Below are 22,486 nucleotides of genomic sequence, written 5' to 3' on the forward strand. Positions count from 1 at the left end.
CATGGACCTGAACCAGCGAACTTCTTGCTGTGCATTGACAGTGCTAACCACTGAGCCACCATGTCACCTACAAAAACATAACATTATTATTTTATTATAATATAAAAATAAAGTGACACTTAAAGTCCCAGTTAATTAAAATAGACACGTGTATGCAACATAAAGTGTTCTGTGGAAATATGTGTGCTCATTTTTGTGCCCAACTTAAATTATTCATATATTTTAGCAAAAGCTTTTTTTTTTTTCAGTGCAAAAAGTGACATATGCAAGTGATTTATTTGCAGTCTGGATGGTTGATTTATGTACTAAGGATGTAGAATAAACTTCATATGACTGAATCATAACTCAGAAGCTAAGAGGGTTTCAGACCTTCTCATGCTGCTCTCGCTAGTTTTGTTTCTTCTTTTCATGATGGTCTACAGATACACACAAGCATGCTGTCATGCGCTAAGCCTGGATTCCAGAGAAGGGGTATGGGAGGAGAGAGGGAGAGAGAAAGAGAGCAAGCAATGCGAGAGAGGGAGGGAGCAATGTCAACAGCTTTGATTCCAGCACAGTCAGCTGAAAAGCAGGCTCTGGCGCAGCAGCTCTCAGGCCACTCTGAGTTGGAAATACTGCTTTGTTTTGAAATACTCTATGTAGTTAAGGCACAGATGCAACAACAGTTTTACTAAATAAAACCGAGAAGTGCATCTGGGATCAGATCATGGATGAACAGATTTAATGGGCACTAGGAAATATTCTGGCTGAGAGTGAATAGGGGAAGGATGATTTATCCGACAGGGTTGGTCTTTGAAGTGGGTAAGTGCTTGCTTACTTCCAGGACATTAAATGCTCATATTTAATACATCAAATATATTAAGAAGCAGGATTGCATGAGTTTAAATGACAGATATAAACTGTGTGTTAAAAAAGATGACTGACTAACATGCCCATATTTGGTCTGGGGAAGTTGGCATGTTGGAAATTGAAGCTTGGGAACAGAAGTCTGATTACTTTAGAACAGGGGTGTCCAAACTCGGTCCTGGAGGGCCGGTGTCCTGCATAGTTTAGCTCCAACGTCCTTCAACACACCTCCCTGGAAGTTTCTAGTGTACCTAGAAAGAGCTTGATTAGCTGGTCCAGGTGTGTTTCATTGGGGTTGGAACTAAAGTATGCAGGACACCGGCCCAGGACCGAGTTTTGACACCCCTGCTTCAGAATGATGCTAAACTCCTGTGCTTAATATTGGGACATGATAACCGAATGTAACCGAATTCCCTTATGGGGATTTTTGGTTGACATCTTCAAGATTGTAAGGGCAGAGATTAAATTTATCCGGAGAAAGGTTGTATAAACATACATAACTACTGTACCTTGAAATCAGTTAAGTGCAGCCTCTCGCATTAGTGTTGTTATTGCTCTCAATCATAAGTTACTAGTCTTGGCTTAACTAGTTAAACTCTGCGGACCCGGTACCGGGTCTATGACATCATCGACTTTGCTCTAAGATTTAAAGGGCTAGCATTGCACCAGACCCCCGGAAGTGGTTTCGTTTGAAACTGTAGAATCTATATTTTATGCACATATGCATCACTTTGGTTTTTATTCTACTGTACAAAAGTTATTCACACTTAAATACACAGTATTTTGGATGCCCAAGCTGGGGATTGAACATTGGTTCATTTTCATATGGTTCATATATGACACATGTACAAGTTGTAGCTCAAATGAAAGCTCTTGCCGGTGCTCATACAGTTCTAGCATTCTTTTTACTGATTTATACTCACATATCAAACAGTTGTTGAATTAATCGCGGAGTTTCCAAGTGAAAACAATACATTTATGATCAATAAGCAGCCCCAGATAGCACAGACAGCTGTCATCTCTTACCTTATGCTGTGCGCTTCAGCGCCATTTCTCCTCTGTTTTTGAGGTGATGTGCATAAGTAATCCTTTTATATGTCTGACGTGGTCCAAACACAGTGAATTATGTTTGATCAAACAAAAGAATAGTGAAATATGAAAACAATGATCGCTCCCTGTGGCTTGTACAGCACCTCTCATCAGTTGTAATACAATAACTTTTGCATAGATTATGGTAGAGACTTTTTTTCCCTATGATTACAGACATGCGCAGGAACCACAAACATTAATTACAGCACCCTAGACCACACAGAACCTAAAGGGTACACTTTCAAATTTGAGTTTATAAAAAAAATACAAAAAGCGCCTCTTTTTTTAGGTGTTTATTATGACACAGTCAACATACACAGATATTTTAAACACTTTCAATAGTGTTTTATGAAAATTCAAAGGGTTTTCTTTAAAATGATACCAAATTTTTGCATTTACACCTCTGCGTGTGGATTTGGAAAGCTTTTAAATTTAGGTAGGCAAAATCCAGGCGGAAATCCCAAAATAGCAGAGTTTAACTGGTTTAAAGTTATGTCAACCATGCACTTAGCTTTTATTTTCACATGTTTTATGATTTACATCATCCTGAGTGGGACTACATTAGGTGGCACAAGAAATGAATGTCATACTGTTACTGCGTTTTCGTTTTGTCATATAATATTTTCCTGAAGTGTACAGCAAATGTTAGTCGAATTTAACTTAAACCCAAGTTTGGTTGCAGACTGAAGTCGAGCAGGTTTGATTTTGGTCAGTACCTGGATAAGAGATTACCGGTTGCTGTTCAAACAGCTGTTAGCGAGGCAAGCAGTTACCTCATGGTCTATGTGGGTCCTAATACCCCATTATAGTGACAGGGACACTATACTGTTAGGCCGCATTTACACAGCACTATTCAAGTGACTCAATTACGATTTTTTTTCTCCCATCTGGCACAAATCGGATATGGCCCAAGTGTATGTAAGCAGGAATAAATCACATGGATTCCAATTTACTCAAATCAGATTCAGGCCTTGTTCATATGTAGAAATTTATCCGATATTAATCTGGTCTGTGCCCTCGTGTCTGCAGTGTAAGCAGGTAGGTCTGATTTTCACCTGTCAATGCGAGTCACGTGTCGTTAAAATCCATAGCGAATGACATCAAGCCTGACACTTTCATTTCAGAACAGACTTCAGCAGAGTCCCAAACCTTAAATCTCACACACGAGGACTTAAACAGCTTTTATATTGTCATATAGCACAGGTATTAAGGCATGTTAACGAGAACGAGAGAACGCAACGTCCACCACATAACCAATATAAACTAATCTAAACTAGTGCATACATCACATGCATAAATCACGCCATGGACATTACATTAAGATGCCTAAAGGTTTAAAAACCTATATATCAAAAAAAAGATGGATAAATGAGAACCTTTCTGACATAAACTTTAGCAAAACAGCTTGTCAAAAGCTGCGAACAAATTACTTACAGGAATAGAGAAAAGAGCGCTCTTTAATTATCAGCTGTTAGTCAGCGCCCACTCTTTTTTTCCCTGCTCATTGCGCCTTTGTTGTGTTCTGTGTAAATGCAGACGGTCCGATATGAGTCACTTTTAAAGATGGTGTTAGCAGGTCATCAAGAAAAATCTCACACAGTCACAAAATCGGAATTGATCATCAAGATCTGCAGTGTAAATGCAGCCTTACACTGCATGGTTCAAGTGACTCAATTCCGATTTTTTTCTCCCATGTGGCACAGATCGGATATGGCCCATGTACATGTAAGCAGGAACAAATCACATGGATTTTTAATTTCCTCAAATCAGATTCAGGCCTTGTTCATATGTGGAAATTTATCCGATATGAATCGGATCGGTGCCCTCGTGTCTGCAGTGTAAGCAGGTAAATCAGATTTTCACCTGTCAATGCGAGTCACGCGTCGTTAAAAACCATAGCGAATGACATCAAGCCTGACACTTTCATTTCAGAACAGACTTCAGCAGAGTCCCAAACCTTAAATCTCATACACGAAGACTTAAACAGCTTTTATATTGTCATATAGCAAAGGTATTTAAGCATGTTAACGAGAACGAGAGAGAGCAACGTCCACCACATAACCAATATAAACTAATCTAAACTAGTGCATACATCACATGCATAAATCACGCCATGGACATTACATTAAGATGCCTAAAGGTTTAAAAAAGCCTATATATCAAAAAAAAGATGGACAAATGAGAACCTTTCTGTCATAAACTTTAATAAAACAGCTTGTCAAAAGCTGCGAACAAATTACTTACAGGAATAGAGAAAAGAGCACTCTTTAATTATCAGCTGTTAGTCAGCGCCTGCTCTTTTTTTTCCTGCTCATTGAACCTTTGTCGTGTGCTGTGTAAATGCAGACGGTCGGATATGAGTCACTTTTAAAAGATGGTGTTAGCAGGTCATCAAAAAAAATCGGACACAGTCACAAAATCGGAATTGATCATCAAGATCTGCAGTGTAAATGCAGCCTTACACTGCATGGTTCAAGTGACTTAATTTCTGAATTTATATTTATTCTCCCATGTGGCACAGATTGGATATGGCTCATGTACGTGTAATATTACATAGAAGATCAAAACGTGACCTCTCTGTACAGAAATTTAAAATTTGAAGCAATCGCTCGCTTCATCAACGTCTTATCAAATTGTTTTGTACCACCCCTTTTCGCAGCATCATACGACAGAATTTTGCATGCTCGAACTCTAGTGTGACTGAGGCTTTAGGATTTTTTCTTATTGCTCCAATAATGTGACAATGGGTGGTCAAATAGGCAATCATGAATTAGCCGTTGATCTGTGTTGGGCTGACGTATTCATCTCTATTGAATTATACAAACCCAGAAACAGAAAACATTCAGAACTCCTTGGGGTAAACTCCAACGCAATCTCATGGCAATTCGTAACTTTTTGCTTTAGTGGCTAATTCGTATGAATTCGTACGATCTGATTCGTACAATTTAGTACGATTTGTTCATCACCCAATGACGGTTAGGGGTGGGGTTGGGTGCCACGCCTCCTTTTTAAATCGTACTGAACTTGAATTCGGACGAATTAGCCACTAAACTGACAAAACGTAAAATTCTTACGTTTCCTCGTGAGATCAGGATGGTAAATTCTTATATCACATATCAAACAACCTGTCAATAATAGTTTAATATTCATATTCCAGAAATATGGTTCAGTGTTCAGCTTTCAGACATACTTGGACTGTTGAGTTTGGTGCAGGACTGGGGAATCAGATTTTATATCTCAAGGCTCTTTAGTTGTTCAAGACAGGAAAATACAAGTCATAAAGCAAAGAGTTTGTTTGCTTAGCTTTAGTCTCTTCAGCTGCAGTGCATTAGCAGTGCAAGGGATCATGCAAGCAGAGAGAGCTGTTTTGATTGGCTGTATTTTTAGGTCAGTGTAGATACACATTTCCTGTTGTTTCGCTCCTGGTTGAATTTGACAAATGGGCAAGTAGTGGAGATCAAATGTCCCTTGGATGTATCTGAAGAAGCCTTTTCAGCTGTTGTGAGTGACAATGCTTTGGTTCTATTTCCAGAGCTGCTGTATGCGCAGGTATTTCAATTATGTGTTAAACCTATTGTATTATTTATGGTGCTTGCCTTTCGGCAAAAATAACTATCATTATGGTCCATACATTTATTCTTAAATTAATTTTCTTGATGGCTTAGTCCCTTTATTAATCCGGGGTCGCCACAGCGGAATGAACCGCCAACTTATCCAGCAAGTTTTTACGCAGCGGATGCCCTACCAGCCGCAACCCATCTCTGAGAAACATCCACAAACATACACACTCATACACTACAGACAATTTAGCCCAATTCACCTGTACCTCATGTCTTTGGACTGTGGGGGAAACCGGAGCACCCGGAGGAAACCCACGCGAAGGCAGGGAGAACATGCAAACTCCACACAGAGCCGAGGTTCGAACCAGCGACCCAGCGACCTTCTTGCTGTGAGGCGACAGCACTACCTACTGCGCCACTGCCTCGCCCTGGTCCATATAGGCCCTTGAGAGAGGTCAAATTATGCCGGTTATAGTGTAGTGGTGTGCTGTGACTTTTCGAAGCAGTTGGGGTTTTATTGTCCATTGACTGAACATGGAGGCAAATCATCATATATTATAGCAACACAGGAGAAATATGTAGAAACATGGGGCATATTTGAAGAATGTTGGATCCTGCAAGAAAACATACCCGGCAAGGGGACAAAAGTCATACCTCTGGGGCCAGTTGCACCAGCAATGCGTAAGTAAAGCTACAGCCTGTTAGCGACATTAAGGGATACTAAGTTACAACTTATGCAGTACTACATACAGTTGAAACCAGTTTACATACACTGTATAAAAAGGCACATAACCATTTAAAAAAAAGTCAAATGTTAATGTGACTAAACTTTTTCTCTTTTAGGTTATTTAGGATTATCAAATGTGTTTCTGCTTAATAGCAGAATAATGAGAGAGATATGTTTTTAGACTTTTCTTGAAAGTCAAGTTTACATACAATAAGATTATTATGCCTCTGAAAAAAGCTCAGATGATAGTGTCAAGGTTTTGGAAGTTTCTGATTGGCTAATGGACAACATTTGAGTTAATTACAGGCACAACTGTAGAATAGTATTGAAGGAAAACCTCAAACACACTGCTTCCTTGTGTGACAACATGGGAAAATCAACAAGCCAGAATTTAAAAAAAGTCAGACTACAATTTGCTAAATTACACTGGGAAAAATAATAATTTTTGGAGGCATGTCCTGTGGTCTGACGGAACTAAGATTGAACTGTTTTGCCATAATGACCAGTGTTACAATTGGAGGACAAAGGGGAAAGCTTACAAGCCTAGGCACACCATCCCAACTGTGAAGTATGGTTGCGGCAGCATCATGTTGTGGGGCTGTTTTGCTGCAGGTGGGACTGCTCCACTTCACAGCATAGATGGCATCATTAAGATCAATATGTAGAAATACTGAAGCAACGTCTCAAGACATCAGCCAGGAAATTAAAGCTTGACCACAAATAGGTCTTCCAAACAGACTATGACCCCAAGCATACTGCCAAATTTGTTAAAATGTGCTTTAAGGACAACATAGTGAATGTTTTGGAGTGGCCATCACAAAGCCCTGAACTCAATCCTATAGAAAATTTGTGGGCAGGGTTGAAAAAGCTTGTGCGAGAAAGACAGCCACCAATTTACACCAGTTACACCAATTCTGTCAGAAGGAATGAGCCAAAATTCCTGCAAATTATTGTGAGAAGCTTGTGGAAGGATACCAAAAACATTTGACCAAAGTTATACAGTTTAAAAGCAAAGCTAAAAAAAAAAATACCAAGGAAATGTGTGTAAAAATGACTTTCTAGAAATTAATAAAAAATTCTCTAAAAAAATTATCTCGTTATTTTGGCATTTAACAAATCTAAATCATTTAGGTAATCCTAACGAACCTAAAAAGGAAAACGTTTAGTATGATTTACCATCAGACATCTTATAAAAAAAAAATTTTGTACCCTTTTTTACAATGTATGTAAACTTCTGGTTTGGACTATAGTATTGTGTTTCCTCACTGAACTTAGTTTAAACATATCCAACTATGTTAAACATTTACTGCAGCCTCTGCTCATGTATATCTTTGCATAGAAATGTCAGGTATGAGGGTGGGCTTATTTGACTTGAAAAATCAATCACAGTCAAGTACCCCATTGAACATTCAGCGGACATTTGGGGGGGCATTTCAACCAGTGAACAAGTATGTTCATACTATAGCATGCTTAGTTACTGGTTTGAGGCTCTGTGATCATGTTTCTCTCACAGTACCATATGGGTAATGACCTATATGCTATAATGGAATGTTGTCTAACAACTAACCAATAACTCTGGTTATAAATAGCAGCCACATATCAGTCAAATGATCTATTTGTGGGAGTCTCAGCAACCGTAATGTCCGCTTGGGCAAAAGTGGCTCAGTAGTACTTTCTACCTCATGCACTCATGTTGTAAATAATTGTAAATAATGCAGACCCTTGCACACTGGCTATAAATAGTTTGTTTCTTTTAAAATATGAAGCAGATACATCCATGTGGAACACTAAAGAACTGTAAAAGTCTTCTGGATAATTTTGGACTGAGTAACATTGCAAGCTGTCGCCACTTCCTTGCATGGTTTGGGATTGCTAGAGCTACCCATATAGTTTAGCCGCGAGTTACGTCGTTGTTTAGGAAACACACCCCAGTTTAGCTTTAGTTAGTAACTTTTGACTTAATTTATTACAAGTTAAATTCAATTTTTTTATAATATTAAATCCGCTCCATAAAACATACAGTATGCTGGATTAGTTGGCGGTTCATTCCACTGTGGTGACCCCTGATTATTAAAGGGACTAAGCCGAAAAGAAAATGAATGAATGAATGTTCCTGTTAGGGTGTCACTGTGGGGCAGTGAATACCACAATTACCCCACAGCAAGAAGGTCGCTGGTTCAATGCGTAAAACATATGCTGGATAAGTTGGCGGTTCATTCTGCTGTGGCGGCCCCTGATTAATAAAAGGACTAAGCCAAAAAGAAAATGAATGAATGTTCCTGTTAAGGCGTCACTGGTTCAAGTCCCGGCTTGGTCAGTTGGCATTTCTGTGTGGAGTTTGCATGTTCCTCCAGTGTTTGCGTGGGTTTCTTCCAGGTGTTTTCCCCCACAGTCCAAACAAATGTGCAATAGGTGAATTGAACAAGCTAAATTAGCCGTATGTGTGTGAAAGAGTGTTTGTGTGTTTCCCAGTGTTGGGTTACAGCTGGATGGACATCCACTGCTTAAAACATACAGTATGCTGGATAAGTTGGCGGTTCATTCCGCTGTGGCGATCCCTGATTAATAAAGAGACCAAGCCAAAAAGAAAATGAATGAATGTTCCTGTTAAGGCGTCACTGGTTCGAGTCCCGGCTTGGTCAGTTGGCATTTTTGTGTGGAGTTTGCATGCTCTTCCAGTGTTTGCGTGGGTTTCTTCCAGGTGTTTTCCCCCCCAGTCCAAACACATGCACCATAGGTGAATTGAACTAGCTAAATTAGCCGTATCTGTGTGAAAGAGTGTTTGTGTGTTTCCCAGTGTTGGGTTGCATCTGGATGGACATCCACTGCTTAAAACATACAGATTGCTGGATATTTTGGCGGTTCATTCCACTGTGGCGACCCCTGTTTAATAAAGAGACCAAGCCTAAAACAAATTGAATGAATGTTCCTGTTAAGGCGTCACTGGTTCGAGTCCCGGCTTGGTCAGTTGGCATTTCTGTGTGGAGTTTGCATGCTCTTCCAGTGTTTGCGTGGGTTTCTTCCAGGTGTTTTCCCCCACAGTCCAAACAGATACGCTATAGGTGAATTGAACAAGCTAAATTAGCCGTATGTGTGTGAAAGAGTGTTTGTGTGTTTCCCAGTGTTGGGTTACAGCTGGATGGACATCCACTGCTTAAAACATACAGTATGCTGGATAAGTTGGTGGTTCATTCCGCTGTGGCGAACCCTGATTAATAAAGAGACCAAGCCAAAAAGAAAATGAATGAATGTTCTTGTTAAGGCGTCACTGGTTCGAGTCCCGGCTTGGTCAGTTGGCATTTCTGTGTGGAGTTTGCATGCTCTTCCAGTGTTTGCGTGGGTTTCTTCCAGGTGTTTTCCCACACAGTCCAAACACATGCACCATAGGTGAATTGAACAAGCTAAATTAGCCGTATCTGTGTAAAAGAGTGTGTATGGGTGTTTGTCAGTGTTGGGTTACAGCTAGATAGACATCCACTGCTTAAAACATACAGTATGCTGGATAAGTTGGCAGTTCATTCCGTTGTGGCAATCCCTGATTAATAAAGAGACCAAGCCTAAAAGAAAATGAATGAATGTTGTATAGTATGCTGGATAAGTTGGCGGTTTATTACATAAATGTTAAGGTTTATCTCATTAGTTTCCTACAGGGAAGAAAAGCTGGAAAGTTGAAGGTGTGTTATTTTGCAAAAGAAAAAGAAACAGCGTGAGATAGACATTTTGATCACACAAGCAAGAAGAAATAATGCTGGAAACAGAAACTAGTTGAGCCGTGTGCGTGAGAGAGAAACACCCCTCCCTTTCTCCACTATTGACCTACTTCCAGAAGCACATAAGATGAAGTGATGTGGTGTGGTCTGAATGAGAAATGCCCTCAGCCCCTTTCTGTCTCTCTCTATACACCATTGCTCTTTGGATCAAAAATCATACTTTGCAGCGTGTCTACAAATCTGTACCTGCACTTTTATTAGTATAGTTTTCAGTTTAATTAATTAAACCACCGTAACTTCATATCTACCTAAGGCAATGACTGTGTAGGAAGAGGGGGCAAAATAGAGATTATTTTATCACATTGCTATCGCTTATTTTCCAAGTCAACTTTTTGATAGAGATATGTTAAACCTTTTGTTTGGTATCTGCATCCGATCCTCATAATATAACTGTTGTTAAATTAGATCCTTATTGGATTTTGATTATGACGTTCAGATTGGTGTTTGTTTTATTTAATGAAAGGTGTCATATACAATTATAGCAGAAGTAACAATATTTGAAATTTACCAAATATTTAGAAACACACTGTATGTGTGAAACAGCATTCAGACTCTGATTCTTTTAATTATTCAAATGAAAGCCTTCATAAAAAATGCACCATTGCTCTATTCTTAGATACAGCAGTAGAAGCATATTTATGAGCTGTACATGCAAACTGCATTAAAAACGTGTGCAGAAGCTTTAAAACAGCTGTTAATGGCTATTTGAATGGCAATTTGATTTTGTTAATGATCGTCTTGGGGAGCTTATTATATGTTCCTCAAGGCTGGTAACCACAATGAATGTGTTATAATTATAGGTGGGTCAGATTAATGTTTTTTTTTTTTTTATTCTAGATGAATCTCATTGTAATCTTGGATGTAATTTTAGATCAGGGGTTCTTAACTGGTTTGGACCCACATTTTTACATGGTCATCAAGCCTCGACCCAAATTTTTGGGAACTATAATACAGTTTTAGGAATTATACTTAATTTGCATTTATTTGTTCACATACACAAGTAGTGACAGATAAACCATAAGAAACTCACCAAGACTTACAAATAAACACTATTTTATTGCTGTCATTTAACAAAATGGATCAAATTATAGAAATATTACAAAGTAAAATTGACAAATACTGTTAATAAACTGTTAATAAAACATGTCTTCTGGTTTCTAAATGTTGTTTTGGGCAAGCAGTGGCGCATTAGGTAGTGCTGTCGCCTCACAGCAAGAATGTTGCTGGGTCGCTGGTTCGAACCTCGGCACAGTTGGTGTTTCTGTGTGGAGTTTGCATGTTCTCCCTGCCTTCGCGTGGGGTTCCTCCGGGTGCTCCGGTTTCCCCCACAGTCCAAAGACATGCGGTATAGGTGAATTGGGTAGGCTAAATTGTCTGTAGTGTATGAGTGTGTGTGTGTGTGTGTGTCTGTGTGTGTGTGTATGTTTCCCAGAGATGGGTTGTGGCTGGAAGGGCATCCGCTGTGTAAAAACTTGCTGGATAAATTGGCGGTTCATTCTGCTGTGGCGACCCTGGATTAATAAAGGGACTAAGCCGACAAGAAAATGAATGAATGAATAAATGTTGTTTTATTTAGAAGGTTTCATGCTCTCTTTTGAGAGCACCTCACTACATATGACACTAAGGCTTTAAGTCTTTTTTGTTGTCAATATATATATATCCATACTTTACATGTTCGTGGTCGTACTTGGGCTTTGACATATTTGTTGCTATAATTAAATGAAATTTCACATGTCAAACAGTAGGTTTGTCGCGCACCCATTTCAAAATAAAAGTCTAGTATAAGCAAAATAAGTAAATTTTTTTACTTTTGTTGTTTTGTTTTTTTTTGACCACACACTTCTCGACCCACTGAAAATATTCCCGCAACCCACTTTTGGGTCACGACCCACCAGTTGATAAACACTGATCTAGATTAATCTAGATAAAAATGGCTCATTTGAATTCTGCCGAAGGCATTCAGAGTATGTGTGCTACCCAAATAATAACTAAAAGTAAGTCTTTGAGAACGGGTTTCTCAAGCCAGGTGGCGCATTAGACCAGGGGCTCATCTCCTGTTTCCAAAAAGCATCACCAACTGCTTGAGAAACTGTTGTACTATGATAATTGGTGATGAAAATAAATGATGTTCAATAAAATGTACTTGTGTTTACTAACTGTTTATTCAGTTAAACATGATTGTTGAACTGTAGGCCTACATAAGCTCGAAACAGCAATTTTTGATGACCTTACTCCGACTAAAGTCATCACTGAACTAAACAGAAATGTAATTAAGACATGTGGAGTGTGCAGATGTGCACAATCAAACTATTACTGTCATGTAGGCATATTTCGCCATATTTTCCAACGAGATCCACACACGCGGTTGTCAGTAAAGGACCACACACAAACACATTGTTAAATGCGGAAGTTTTTTTTTCCATTAGGCGTTCCTTATTAATTCCATAACACTCTCACAAGTCCTTTCTCCTTATTTGCATCTAATACCCCAGTTTGTCATGGAGGCATGAATGAAATGTTCATGAGTGAAAGTGAAACTGCCGAACTGCAGTTAAAGTCACTCAAAATTACAGCAAACTCTTACATGAAAGCACTTCACGTAAACATCTTAATTATATCATTGTCTATTAATGCAAAAAACTAAATTACTGATGTCCATGTAAGCGTAGTCAGTAGTGTCTTCGAAGTAAGTGAAAGATCCTGTTACCACGACTGGGGTGGAGTGACAGGAGATAACAGGAGGTAAGTGTAACGGGGAGACTGACACGGAGGGATCCATTTTGCAGTATTTATTAAGTCACACTTAAACATCAACACCTCGCACGGTTGTGCGAACATACAACATACAACTCAACGATGATAAGCAGATAACAGAGGCAGAGTGATTACCAGGCTTGAGTCAAGGGCAGGCAGCGTGGTTCAGAGTCCGTAATACAGGCTTTAGTCAGGGGCAGGCAGCGAGAATCAGAGTCCGTGTAATCAGGCTTTAGGTCAAGGGCAGGCAGAAGACAGAGCAGAGTCGAGGAACGGGCTGAAGTGGTAAACGGGAGATCAGGCAGGATAGAACGCTCAGAAATGCTGGCCGGGGCTAAACAAGACTTCGCAATGGAGTGTGTGTGTGAGCTGCTTATATGTGGTACGTGGGTCATTAGTGAGATGGAGAACAGGTGTGCTGGGATCTGAGTGAGAAGGATGACGTAATGGTTAGAAGTCCGGAGATGGTGACCTCTGCTGGTCAGCGAGGGGAATGACTGGGACTGAGTCGGTGACAGTAAGATCCAATATGCAGTTTATTCAATGTCAGGCAAGCAATGGTCAAATCAGGTGCAAACGGGTATATGAAGGCAGTCCAGAATCGTAAACGTTAAACAGGCAAAAGGTCGAAAGGCAGGCGGCTTAACAGGATAACAAAGGTACAAGGCTAGGATCGAGACACGGAGAACCAAGACAGGGAACCGCGTTGTAATGTTACTCTGGGAAAACAAGACTGGGCCAACTGGTAGCGTGAGAGAGTGGCTTATGAGTGGGATGAAATCAGTCTGTGAACAAGGTCCAGCTGGTGATGCAATCAGGATAGATGACTGAGCAGGCGTGTGTGTCTGGGAGCAGTGCATGTATGAAAATGTAGTCCTGGGGAATGCGGAAATGAGAGTTCGTGTGAGAACCAGCGATCGTCTTGGAAGTGATCGCTGGTTGTGTGACAGATCCAGAGGGGGATCCTGCTGAATTGACTTTCGTTCATCGTCATTCATTTAAAAAAGCACCCGGTCCATTTTATTTGTATATGTTTTACTCAAACGCATAAACTCAACAGGTGCCTGATAGTTAGATGTGGAGCTAAGGGAAATCAGATTCACTCTAGTGAACTGCATGCACGTTAGGACGTCACTTTTGATGTGGTAATTTCACAGTAGGAACCTGACCTGGCCCTGGATAAGCAGAGGAAAATGTCATGACAAAACCTGCCAAATTACCTCGGAACTCCCAAAATCCATACATGATTTTAAGTCAATAATATGTTGATATTTACAGTTATTTGAGAAATGGTATGAAATAACCAATGCTAAGAGCTTTATTTTTTTGTCACAAACATTTGGTGAGCTTATTAGATAAAACTACACTGGAAAAAAGTATTCATTGATTTTACTATGTTTTAAGCTTAAGTGGTGCAAACAATTTATATGGGCTGATTTTAAACAAACAAATTAAGTTGAATGTTACTCAATTTTATTTAATTTGCTTAAATTCAGCCCATATAAATTGTTTGGAACAATTTTGTAAATCAATTTTTTTCAGTGTGTTAGTGTTTATTTTTCTGATGATGGACTCGTGAGAGTAGTAGAGAGGACTTGCGAGTCTTGAGTTGTTTTCCTCTAGTGTTTTCTCGATTCCGGTGTGTGTGATAGTCACTTTCTCCCCATATGGCAATTATTCATGCCCACCCCTCAATTTCCTTTTCTTTTGCAATTGGTGAACATTGTAGCTTGGAAACAGAGAGGTCTTTGTAACGCCTTGGGTGTTATGCCAGCACATCCAGAGAGGTGCCAGGAGGTTCCATTCTCTATGCCCACATGGACCAAAGAAGCATTGGAGAGTGATGAGCGTGGTCGCTTGTCAGAGGGCCAGCTCCTTCATGGCCACTCCATACAGCTGAAGGATTTCAGCCTCTAGAACAATAAGCTCTATCTGTCATTAATGTTCCAATACTAAAGCTGAGCAATCCGGCTGCTGTAAAACTGGTTTAAGATTCAACATCAATGATGTACTTTAATACAGGAAATAACACCAGGCAGAATTGACTTGTTTTTTTCCATGTTAATCGCAGAAGTAACTCCAAACATAAAGCTTCAGCCCTGGTTAGTTTTTTGATGTTCTCTCAATATTTTCTTTGTGACTGAACAAAACAGTGTGTCCTCTCCCTGCTGAAAAATCCAGCTTAAACCAGCCTACGCTGGTTGGCTGGTTTTAGCTGGTCAACCAGCCTGGTTTTAGAGGGGTTTTGGCCACTTCCAGGCTGGTTTCCAGTCATTTCCAGCCTGGTTTTAGCTGGTCAGGCTGGAAAGTGACCAGCTAAAACCATCTAAAACCAGCTTGACCATTCTGGTTTAAGCTGGACATAGCTGGTTTTGGCTGGGCTCCCAGCCTGGCTAGGCTGGTCAAGCTGGTTTTAGCTGGTCATCTCCCAGCCTGACCAGCTAAAAACAGGCTGGAAATGGCTGGAAACCAGCCTAAAAGTGGCCAAAACCCCTCTAAAACCAGGCTGGTCGACCAGCTAAAACCAGCCAACCATCCTAGGCTGGTTTAAGCTGAATTTCTTAGCAGGGCTAACAGCTAATTATGTTGTCTTTTAAAAAAAATATTTTTTTCTTTCTTTCAGATCATGCCCCCTAGATAGCAAAGTCTTTGCCTTTCTGGCTGTCGGCCCCTCATTATTAAAGAGGATGCCTCCCCGGAAGCGCACCCAGCCCACATTGGGAATCCTGTGCTGCTTTAAAAGTGGTGAACCCCCTGAGATCAACCTGAAAGACAGTGTGCCGCTGCAGCTTCTGGAGTTCAGCGCCCCCATGCCCCCAGAGGAAGAACTGCACGCTCGATTCTCTGAGTTGGTGGTTAGTATCTTGCAGGCTTTTCTAGTGAGGATTAAAACCATGCCATACATTTGCTTACATCTACATTCATTCAGGGTATCTAGAATGTAAACATCTGACAGGGGTCTGGATGCAGACCTGGTGCAGCTGCAAGCTGAGCTGCATGCCATGATTTTAATATGCACACCTAAACCTACAGTTATGGCACTAGCTCCATTGTGCGCATTGTGTCTAACATAGCTTGTCTGAGACTGCATGTCTCATCTTGCATATGCAAGTCTGCATCCAGCTACTATTAAAAAATCTGAGAGAACAAGTGGAATCACCACAAGTGACTTTACCCCATGTAGATTTTAAGCTTAGTGACAGGGGGGAAAAGCGAATAATAAGGACTCTAATTAATAATTCCTTATTTAATTCCTTTATAGTTGTTTGTTAACCCTCCATGGGAAGCTATAGTATTGTCCCAAACAACATTACATAAAATAAATTAGCTAGAAATTACTAGAAAAATACTAGAAATTATGTCTGTACCAATTAGCTAGATAGCTTCTCATTGCCTTTCTTGCCATATCCAATGAGTTTCTCAGTTACAACTGCCAGGGAAGCATTAAGATACAAGAGTAAAGGTTCAGGAGCTCAACTAAAGCAGCATTTGATCTATATTACAGTGATGTCAAATGAAACATTTTCTTAAAAAATCTCTGTTAAAAATCAAACTTTTATCAGTGAAGCTGGTAATGCTGTGTGTGGAGTTGTTGAATCTTCTGTTTTAATCCAGTTAATTTGGTGTGAGGCTGTTGCTGTATAGTTTTATTTCTTACTGCACTTTTCTTCTCATAGACTTCCATTCATACACACACGAATACGTCAGATTTGAAATGCAAGCTCATGCGACATGTTTCACAGTCTGCTGCGTTGGTGCGAATTCGCATCACATGAGTGCTTGAGACCAAACGAGGATCAAAACATGACCTCTCTGGGCAGAAATTTAAAATATGGACGAATTGCTCACTTTTTAAAATGTCTATCTTGTTTAATCCCGCCCCTTTTTGCAGCGCCGTACAACAGATTTCCGCAAGCTTAAACTCTAGTGTGACCGCATATTTATTCTTTCCTTCAGTGAATGTGCTTGTTAGCAGCAGGTGTTCATCAATGTCAGAATTCACTCATTTGTTGTCATTCACTCTGTCTAGTGGACAAAACTAATCAACTAATTTAGGGACTAGTGAATTAGGGTGTATGATGAAATTTCAGACACTCTGCTTACTTTTTCGAAAACAAAGGTTAAATCGTATTTTGTGCAGAAATAAGCCGTTAATCAGGTTTTCACTGTAGATCAGGGTTTTTCAAATAAGACAGTGGGCCTCCCTTTTGACACAACTTATCCATTGGCGCCCCCCTCCTCCCAAACACACACACGCAGACACACACACACACACACACACACACACACACACACATATATATATATATATATATATATATACACACATATAGAAACAGACAGATGTCAGACTGTTAACTCACTTTTATCATCATTTGCATAAAAGTGCAATTATTTACAGAGTAATAACAAGTATTTTAATATAACGTTTTTAAAACTAGGATGATGGTTCAATATGAATAGAACAGATCCAAGAACTGTCCATCGCAGTCAAAACAGTCGAAGTTTAGTGGGTCTCATGCTGTCATTAGCCAAAATATCTTGACAAACCACACATGAAGGTCGTGGTTCATCAGCTGGTCCGGTCCACGTAAATCCTAAACTCAAATACTGATCATCATATCGTCGTCTTTTGGGTTTAAGCCCTGAACTTGAAGGCTTTGAATCGGGGGGTCTCAGAAACCGATACCAGTATTGACGGGCTTGCCAAACAGAAGCGAATTCACAGCTATGGCCTTCTGGGTAAAAAAGGTTTTCTTATTTTTGACGTATTATTTTTTTTTTAGCTTTGTTTAATTAAAACGTTTAAATATAATAAAAATACATGTAATAATTAAACTTAATAATTATATTTTTATTATATAATATTTTTTCCCGCGCCTCCCCTGACATGCTCGGGCGCCCCCCAGGGGAGGCGCGCCTCACACTTTGAAAACCCCTGATGTAGATTGTACAGACTTTTAATGTTCTAATCGCTGACGTTTTTACAGTGTAGGAATGCACGTCTTTACAGATACTTATAATATATTAGTCTCTGTGTGCTCATTCAGATAGTTTGCAGCAGCTTCAAGAACACTCCAATCAGTGAGGTCGAAGGCTGTAAAATCCTGCTGTTTCATCTCTGTACAGTCCTTAAGAAGGGTTTAGTTCCTTTCAGTTTCTGCCTATAGGTCAGTATAAGAGAATTAAACAATGATCAGAGAGCCCTAAAGCTGCCTGTTGAACAGTGTGGTTTGCTTTCATTTCTGTCATGTAGCAGCAATCTAATATATTACTGGTACATGCCGTGTCTATTTTGCAGTTAACGGAGATTTGCGTTTGTTAAAATCCCAGGGAATGATTAAAACAGAGTTTGGGTGTTGTTGCTCTGCCTCTGTGATCTCATCAGTGAGTTTCTGTAATTTGGCTGCCTCACAAGCAATTGTGGAGGAATGTAAACACTGACGAGAATGATCGAGCAGAGCTCACACAGCAAACAGAAAGGCTAACGGTTAATGAAGAGTGCTTCTAGATGGGAACAGCACATCTTCATTACCACTGTTACGGTTGTACGCCTTTCATTGATAAAAAAGCATTTTCCAACACCTCACGATTTCCATGTTGACTTTTTAGCCTCTTTTACACAAGCCCCTTTCACACATACAGACCTTTCCGGAAAATTGCCGGCAATTTTCCGGAAAGGTTGTATGTGTGAACAGGTCCTTTTTGAAAATACCGGAAAATTCGTTCTGGCTATTTTCCGGAAAGAGAAGTTGTAACATTACCGGCAATTTGCTGGAATGCTGCGCTGTGTGAATGCAGAAGGAAGATTGCCGTAATAAACGTGTGTACGTCTAAACTTGCTGATGTGAGACGTCTGCTTTAGCCAATCACAATAGTCAGACGCATTCACGTCCGCGCGGTTTGTGAGAATAAAAGCCTTTGAATATTTTTCCAGACACATTTAGCTGCTAGAAGTTAGTCAGATCACGTTTATATGTTCTTCTTAATGCCAACTAAATAATAATCGATGAGATGCTTATGATAAGCCGTTGTTTGTTTACCTTCAAGCTTTGCGTGTGCCTGTGAAACAGCCTGTGAGCGCCTGCACACTCACATATTATGAACATCTCGACATGCGAAAGTGATCCTGCGAAAGTTGTTTATAATATTGATCATCCACAGAGTTTGTAATTTAGTCAAATGTTTATAAATACAAGCGCAGCCGTTTAAAGCTCATTTGTGGTGAATGATGTCAGAATTTACCGGTATTTTGGAATAGATGTGTGAACGCTCTTTTCCGGAAAATTTCCGTAACGTCCTCGCCTGTGTGAACAGCGCTTTTTTGAATATACCGGTAAAGTCGTTCCGGAAAATTTCCAGATATTTACCGGTATCACTGTGTGAAAGGGGTTACATACACACCTTTCCGGAAAATTACCGGGAATTTTCTGGAAAGGTCTGTATGTGTGAACAGGTCCTTTTTGAAAATACCGGTAAATTCGTTCTGGCTATTTTCCGGAAAGAGAAGTTGTAACATTACCGGCAATTTGCCGGAATGCTGCGCTGTGTGAATGCAGAAGGAAGATTCCCGTAATAAGCGCGTGCACATCTAGAACGTGCTGATGTGAGACGTCTGCTTTAGCCAATCACAACAGTCAGACGCATTCACGTCCGCGCGGTTTGTGAGAATAAAAGCCTTTGAATATTTTTCCAGACACATTTAGCTGCTAGAAGTTAGTCAGATCACGTTTATATGTTCTTCTTAATGCCAACTAAATAATAATCGGTGAGATGCTTATGATAAGCCGTTGTTTGTTTACCTTCAAGCTTTGCGTGTGCCTGTGAAACAGCCTGTGAGCGCCTGCACACGCACATATTATGAACATCTCGACATGCGAAAGTGATCCTGCGAAAGTTGTTCACAATATTGATCATCCACAGAGTTTGTAATTTAGTCAAATGTTTATAAATACAAGCGCAGCCGTTTAAAGCTCATTTGTGGTGAATGATGTCAGAATTTACCGGTATTTTGGAATGGATGTGTGAATGCTCTTTTCCGGAAAATTTCCGTAACGTCCTCGCCTGTGTGAACAGCGCTTTTTTCAATATATCGGTGAAATCGTTCCGGAAAATTTCCAGATATTTAACGGTATCACTGTGTGAAAGGGGTTACATACACACCTTTCCGGAAAATTACCGGCAATTTTCCGGAAAGGTCTGTATGTGTGAACAGGCTCTTTTTGAAAATACCGGTAAATTCGTTCTGGCTATTTTCCGGAAAGAGAAGTTGTAACACTATTGGTAATTTGCCGGAAGGCTGCGCTGTGTGAATGCAAAAGGAAGATTGTCGTAATAAGCGCGTGTACGTCTAGAACGTGCTGACGTGAGACGTCAGCTTTAGCCAATCAGAACAGTCAGACGCATTCACGTCCGCGCGGTTTATGAGAAGAAAAGCCTTTGAATATTTTACCAGACACATTTAGCTGCTAGAAATTAGTTAGATAACGTTTATATGTTCATCTAATTAATTATCGATAAGATGCTTATGATAAGCCGTTGTTTGTTTACCTTCAAGCTTTGCGTGTGCCCATGAAACAGCCCATGAGCGCCAGCTCACACATATCATGTACATCTCAACATGCGAAATGTGTTTCTCTATATGTTTTCATCGAAGTTGTTCACAATACTGATCCATCCACAGAGTTTGTGATGTAGTCAAATGTTTACAAATACAAGTGCAGCCGTTTAGAGCTCATTTCTGGTTAATGATGTCAGAATTACCGGTATTTTGGAATGGATGTGTGAACGCTCTTTTCCGGAAAAATTCCGTAACGTTCTCGCCTGTGTGAACAGCGCTTTTTTGAATTTACCGGTAAAGTCATTCCGGAAATTTTCCATATATTTACCGGTATCACTGTGTGAAAGGGGCTAATGTCACGATCCACTTGAAATCCAGCATGAAACTGAAAGCTTACTGTCCGTTATGACATCATTCAGCCAGGTTTCTATGAAACAGAGCAGCAGTATGTGAAAAAACCTTGTTTGTCCAGAAGAGCTGAAGGAGTTCATCCATTTTGTTGGGTTAAGAGAGGATATGCGCCAGATATTAGCTTCTTCTTGAGCTTCTTAGCTTAGCATCTTAAGCAGTGCCATTCGAAATCCACACTTTAACAGCTTCACGAGTGTGCCTGCTCACTTCCCCAACTATGCATCTGACTACAATTCAATTCAATTCGTCTTCATTAATATAGCGCTTTTTTACGATGCAGATTGTTCCAGTAAACTGAACCTGATTCTGTTCAGATTAGTATAAATTCCGGATCAGTGTAATGTAAATGCCACTGCTGAAGGCTGATCCAATGAAGAGCAATTCCGCCAATGTGCAGCTTCACCAGTCCCAGCCAAACCAGTTGAGTTAAGTGAAGGGGGAAAAAATCTATAGAGAAACCAGGCTCAGCTGGAAATGAATACTCCTTACCAACTATTTTCACTTATATGTGGTAATTCAAGTAGCAAATATGAGTGTGGCTCAGTTGATGTGTTCTTCCTTTCCTCAGGATGATCTAGACCTCACTGACAAGAACAGGGAAGCCATGTTCGCATTGCCAGCTGAGAAGAAATGGCAGATCTATTGCAGTAAGAAGAAGGTGAGTTCTTCACAACATTATTAAAAATGAATTTAATTTCCTGCTGTCGGAAGAGTCAGGAGCCGTTTGATCCATATGCAGTTCTTTATTAAAGATACCAGGAATCTGAAAAGAAAGGGGCAATCCAAAGACATGTCTATAGGCAGGCAGGTTTTTGAAAAACAGAACAATTGAGATAAAAAAAACAAGGGGTCGAAACACAGGCAAGGCAAATCACTATGAACCCGCTCAATAATGACCGCAGGCCAAATTGAGACTTAGCACTGAACTGCATACAACAGGGGTTTATATGAGCAGATGCAAATTAGATGCACCTTCCACAGTTATCATTCTCAGGCATGGAGGCTTATGGGGGATGATAAACCAGACTAAATAGTGGGATAGTTCCCTCTGGTGGTGTGCAGGGGAGGCAGCCAGAGCTCTATTTACAACACCTGCAATTCCTACAAGGCAGAAGGAAGTGAAATCAATTTCATTGTTTAAAGTATCTGTAAACATTTTGCTATGAGACAGTTCCTCTGAAATAAACGTTTAAAACTGCAACAACTTAAAATATAGACCGCAATTATATTCATTCATTCATTTTCTTGTCGGCTTAGTCCCTTTATTAATCTGGGATCGCCACAGCGGAATGAACCGCCAACTCATCCAGCACGTTTTATACGCAGCGGATGCCCTTCCAGCCACAACCCATCTCTGAAAACATCCACACACACTCATACATGCAAACTCCACACAGAAACGCCAATTGAGCCGAGGAACGAACCAGTGACCCAGCGACCTTCTTGCTGTGAGGCGACAGCACTACCTACTGCGCCACTGCTTCGCCCCACAATTATATAAAAGACTGTATAACCCAATAAGCTAAGGAAACTCAAAGCCTTTGCGGAAACCGATTGCAACAAACCATTTAAGTTCAAAAACTAATCCTAATGAGTACTGTGAACTTAATCCATTTGAGTACGGCATAATTTGAGCACAGAAAAACCCATAAATTAAGAGAACTCAAACCAATTGAGTACTGTGAAACCCGATTAGTTAAGGCAACTCAAACCATTTAAGGAAACTTATTGCAACAAAAAAAATAGCCGCGTGAACATTTGAGTTTAC

At 40.1% G+C, this 22,486-nt stretch overlaps 1 protein-coding gene across 5 annotated transcripts in view; it reads left to right on the forward strand.

Moving 5' to 3' along the window:
- Positions 1-555: 555 nt before the first annotated feature.
- Positions 556-22,486, forward strand: part of daam2 (dishevelled associated activator of morphogenesis 2) — an 80,592-nt gene continuing 58,661 nt past the window's right edge. For all 5 annotated transcript variants that reach the window (XR_012392912.1, XR_012392913.1, XR_012392914.1 and 2 more), the window contains exons 1-3: positions 556-801; positions 15,370-15,601; positions 21,287-21,376. Coding sequence is in view for 2 of the 5 variants with exons in the window: in XM_073927663.1 (XP_073783764.1) it covers positions 15,434-15,601; positions 21,287-21,376 (258 nt within the window). In the remaining 3 variants the exon portion in view is untranslated. The remainder of the gene's footprint in view (positions 802-15,369; positions 15,602-21,286; positions 21,377-22,486) is intronic.

This window comes from Danio rerio, chromosome 17, assembly GCF_049306965.1.
Source record: "Danio rerio strain Tuebingen ecotype United States chromosome 17, GRCz12tu, whole genome shotgun sequence".
Taxonomy (NCBI): domain Eukaryota; kingdom Metazoa; phylum Chordata; class Actinopteri; order Cypriniformes; family Danionidae; genus Danio; species Danio rerio.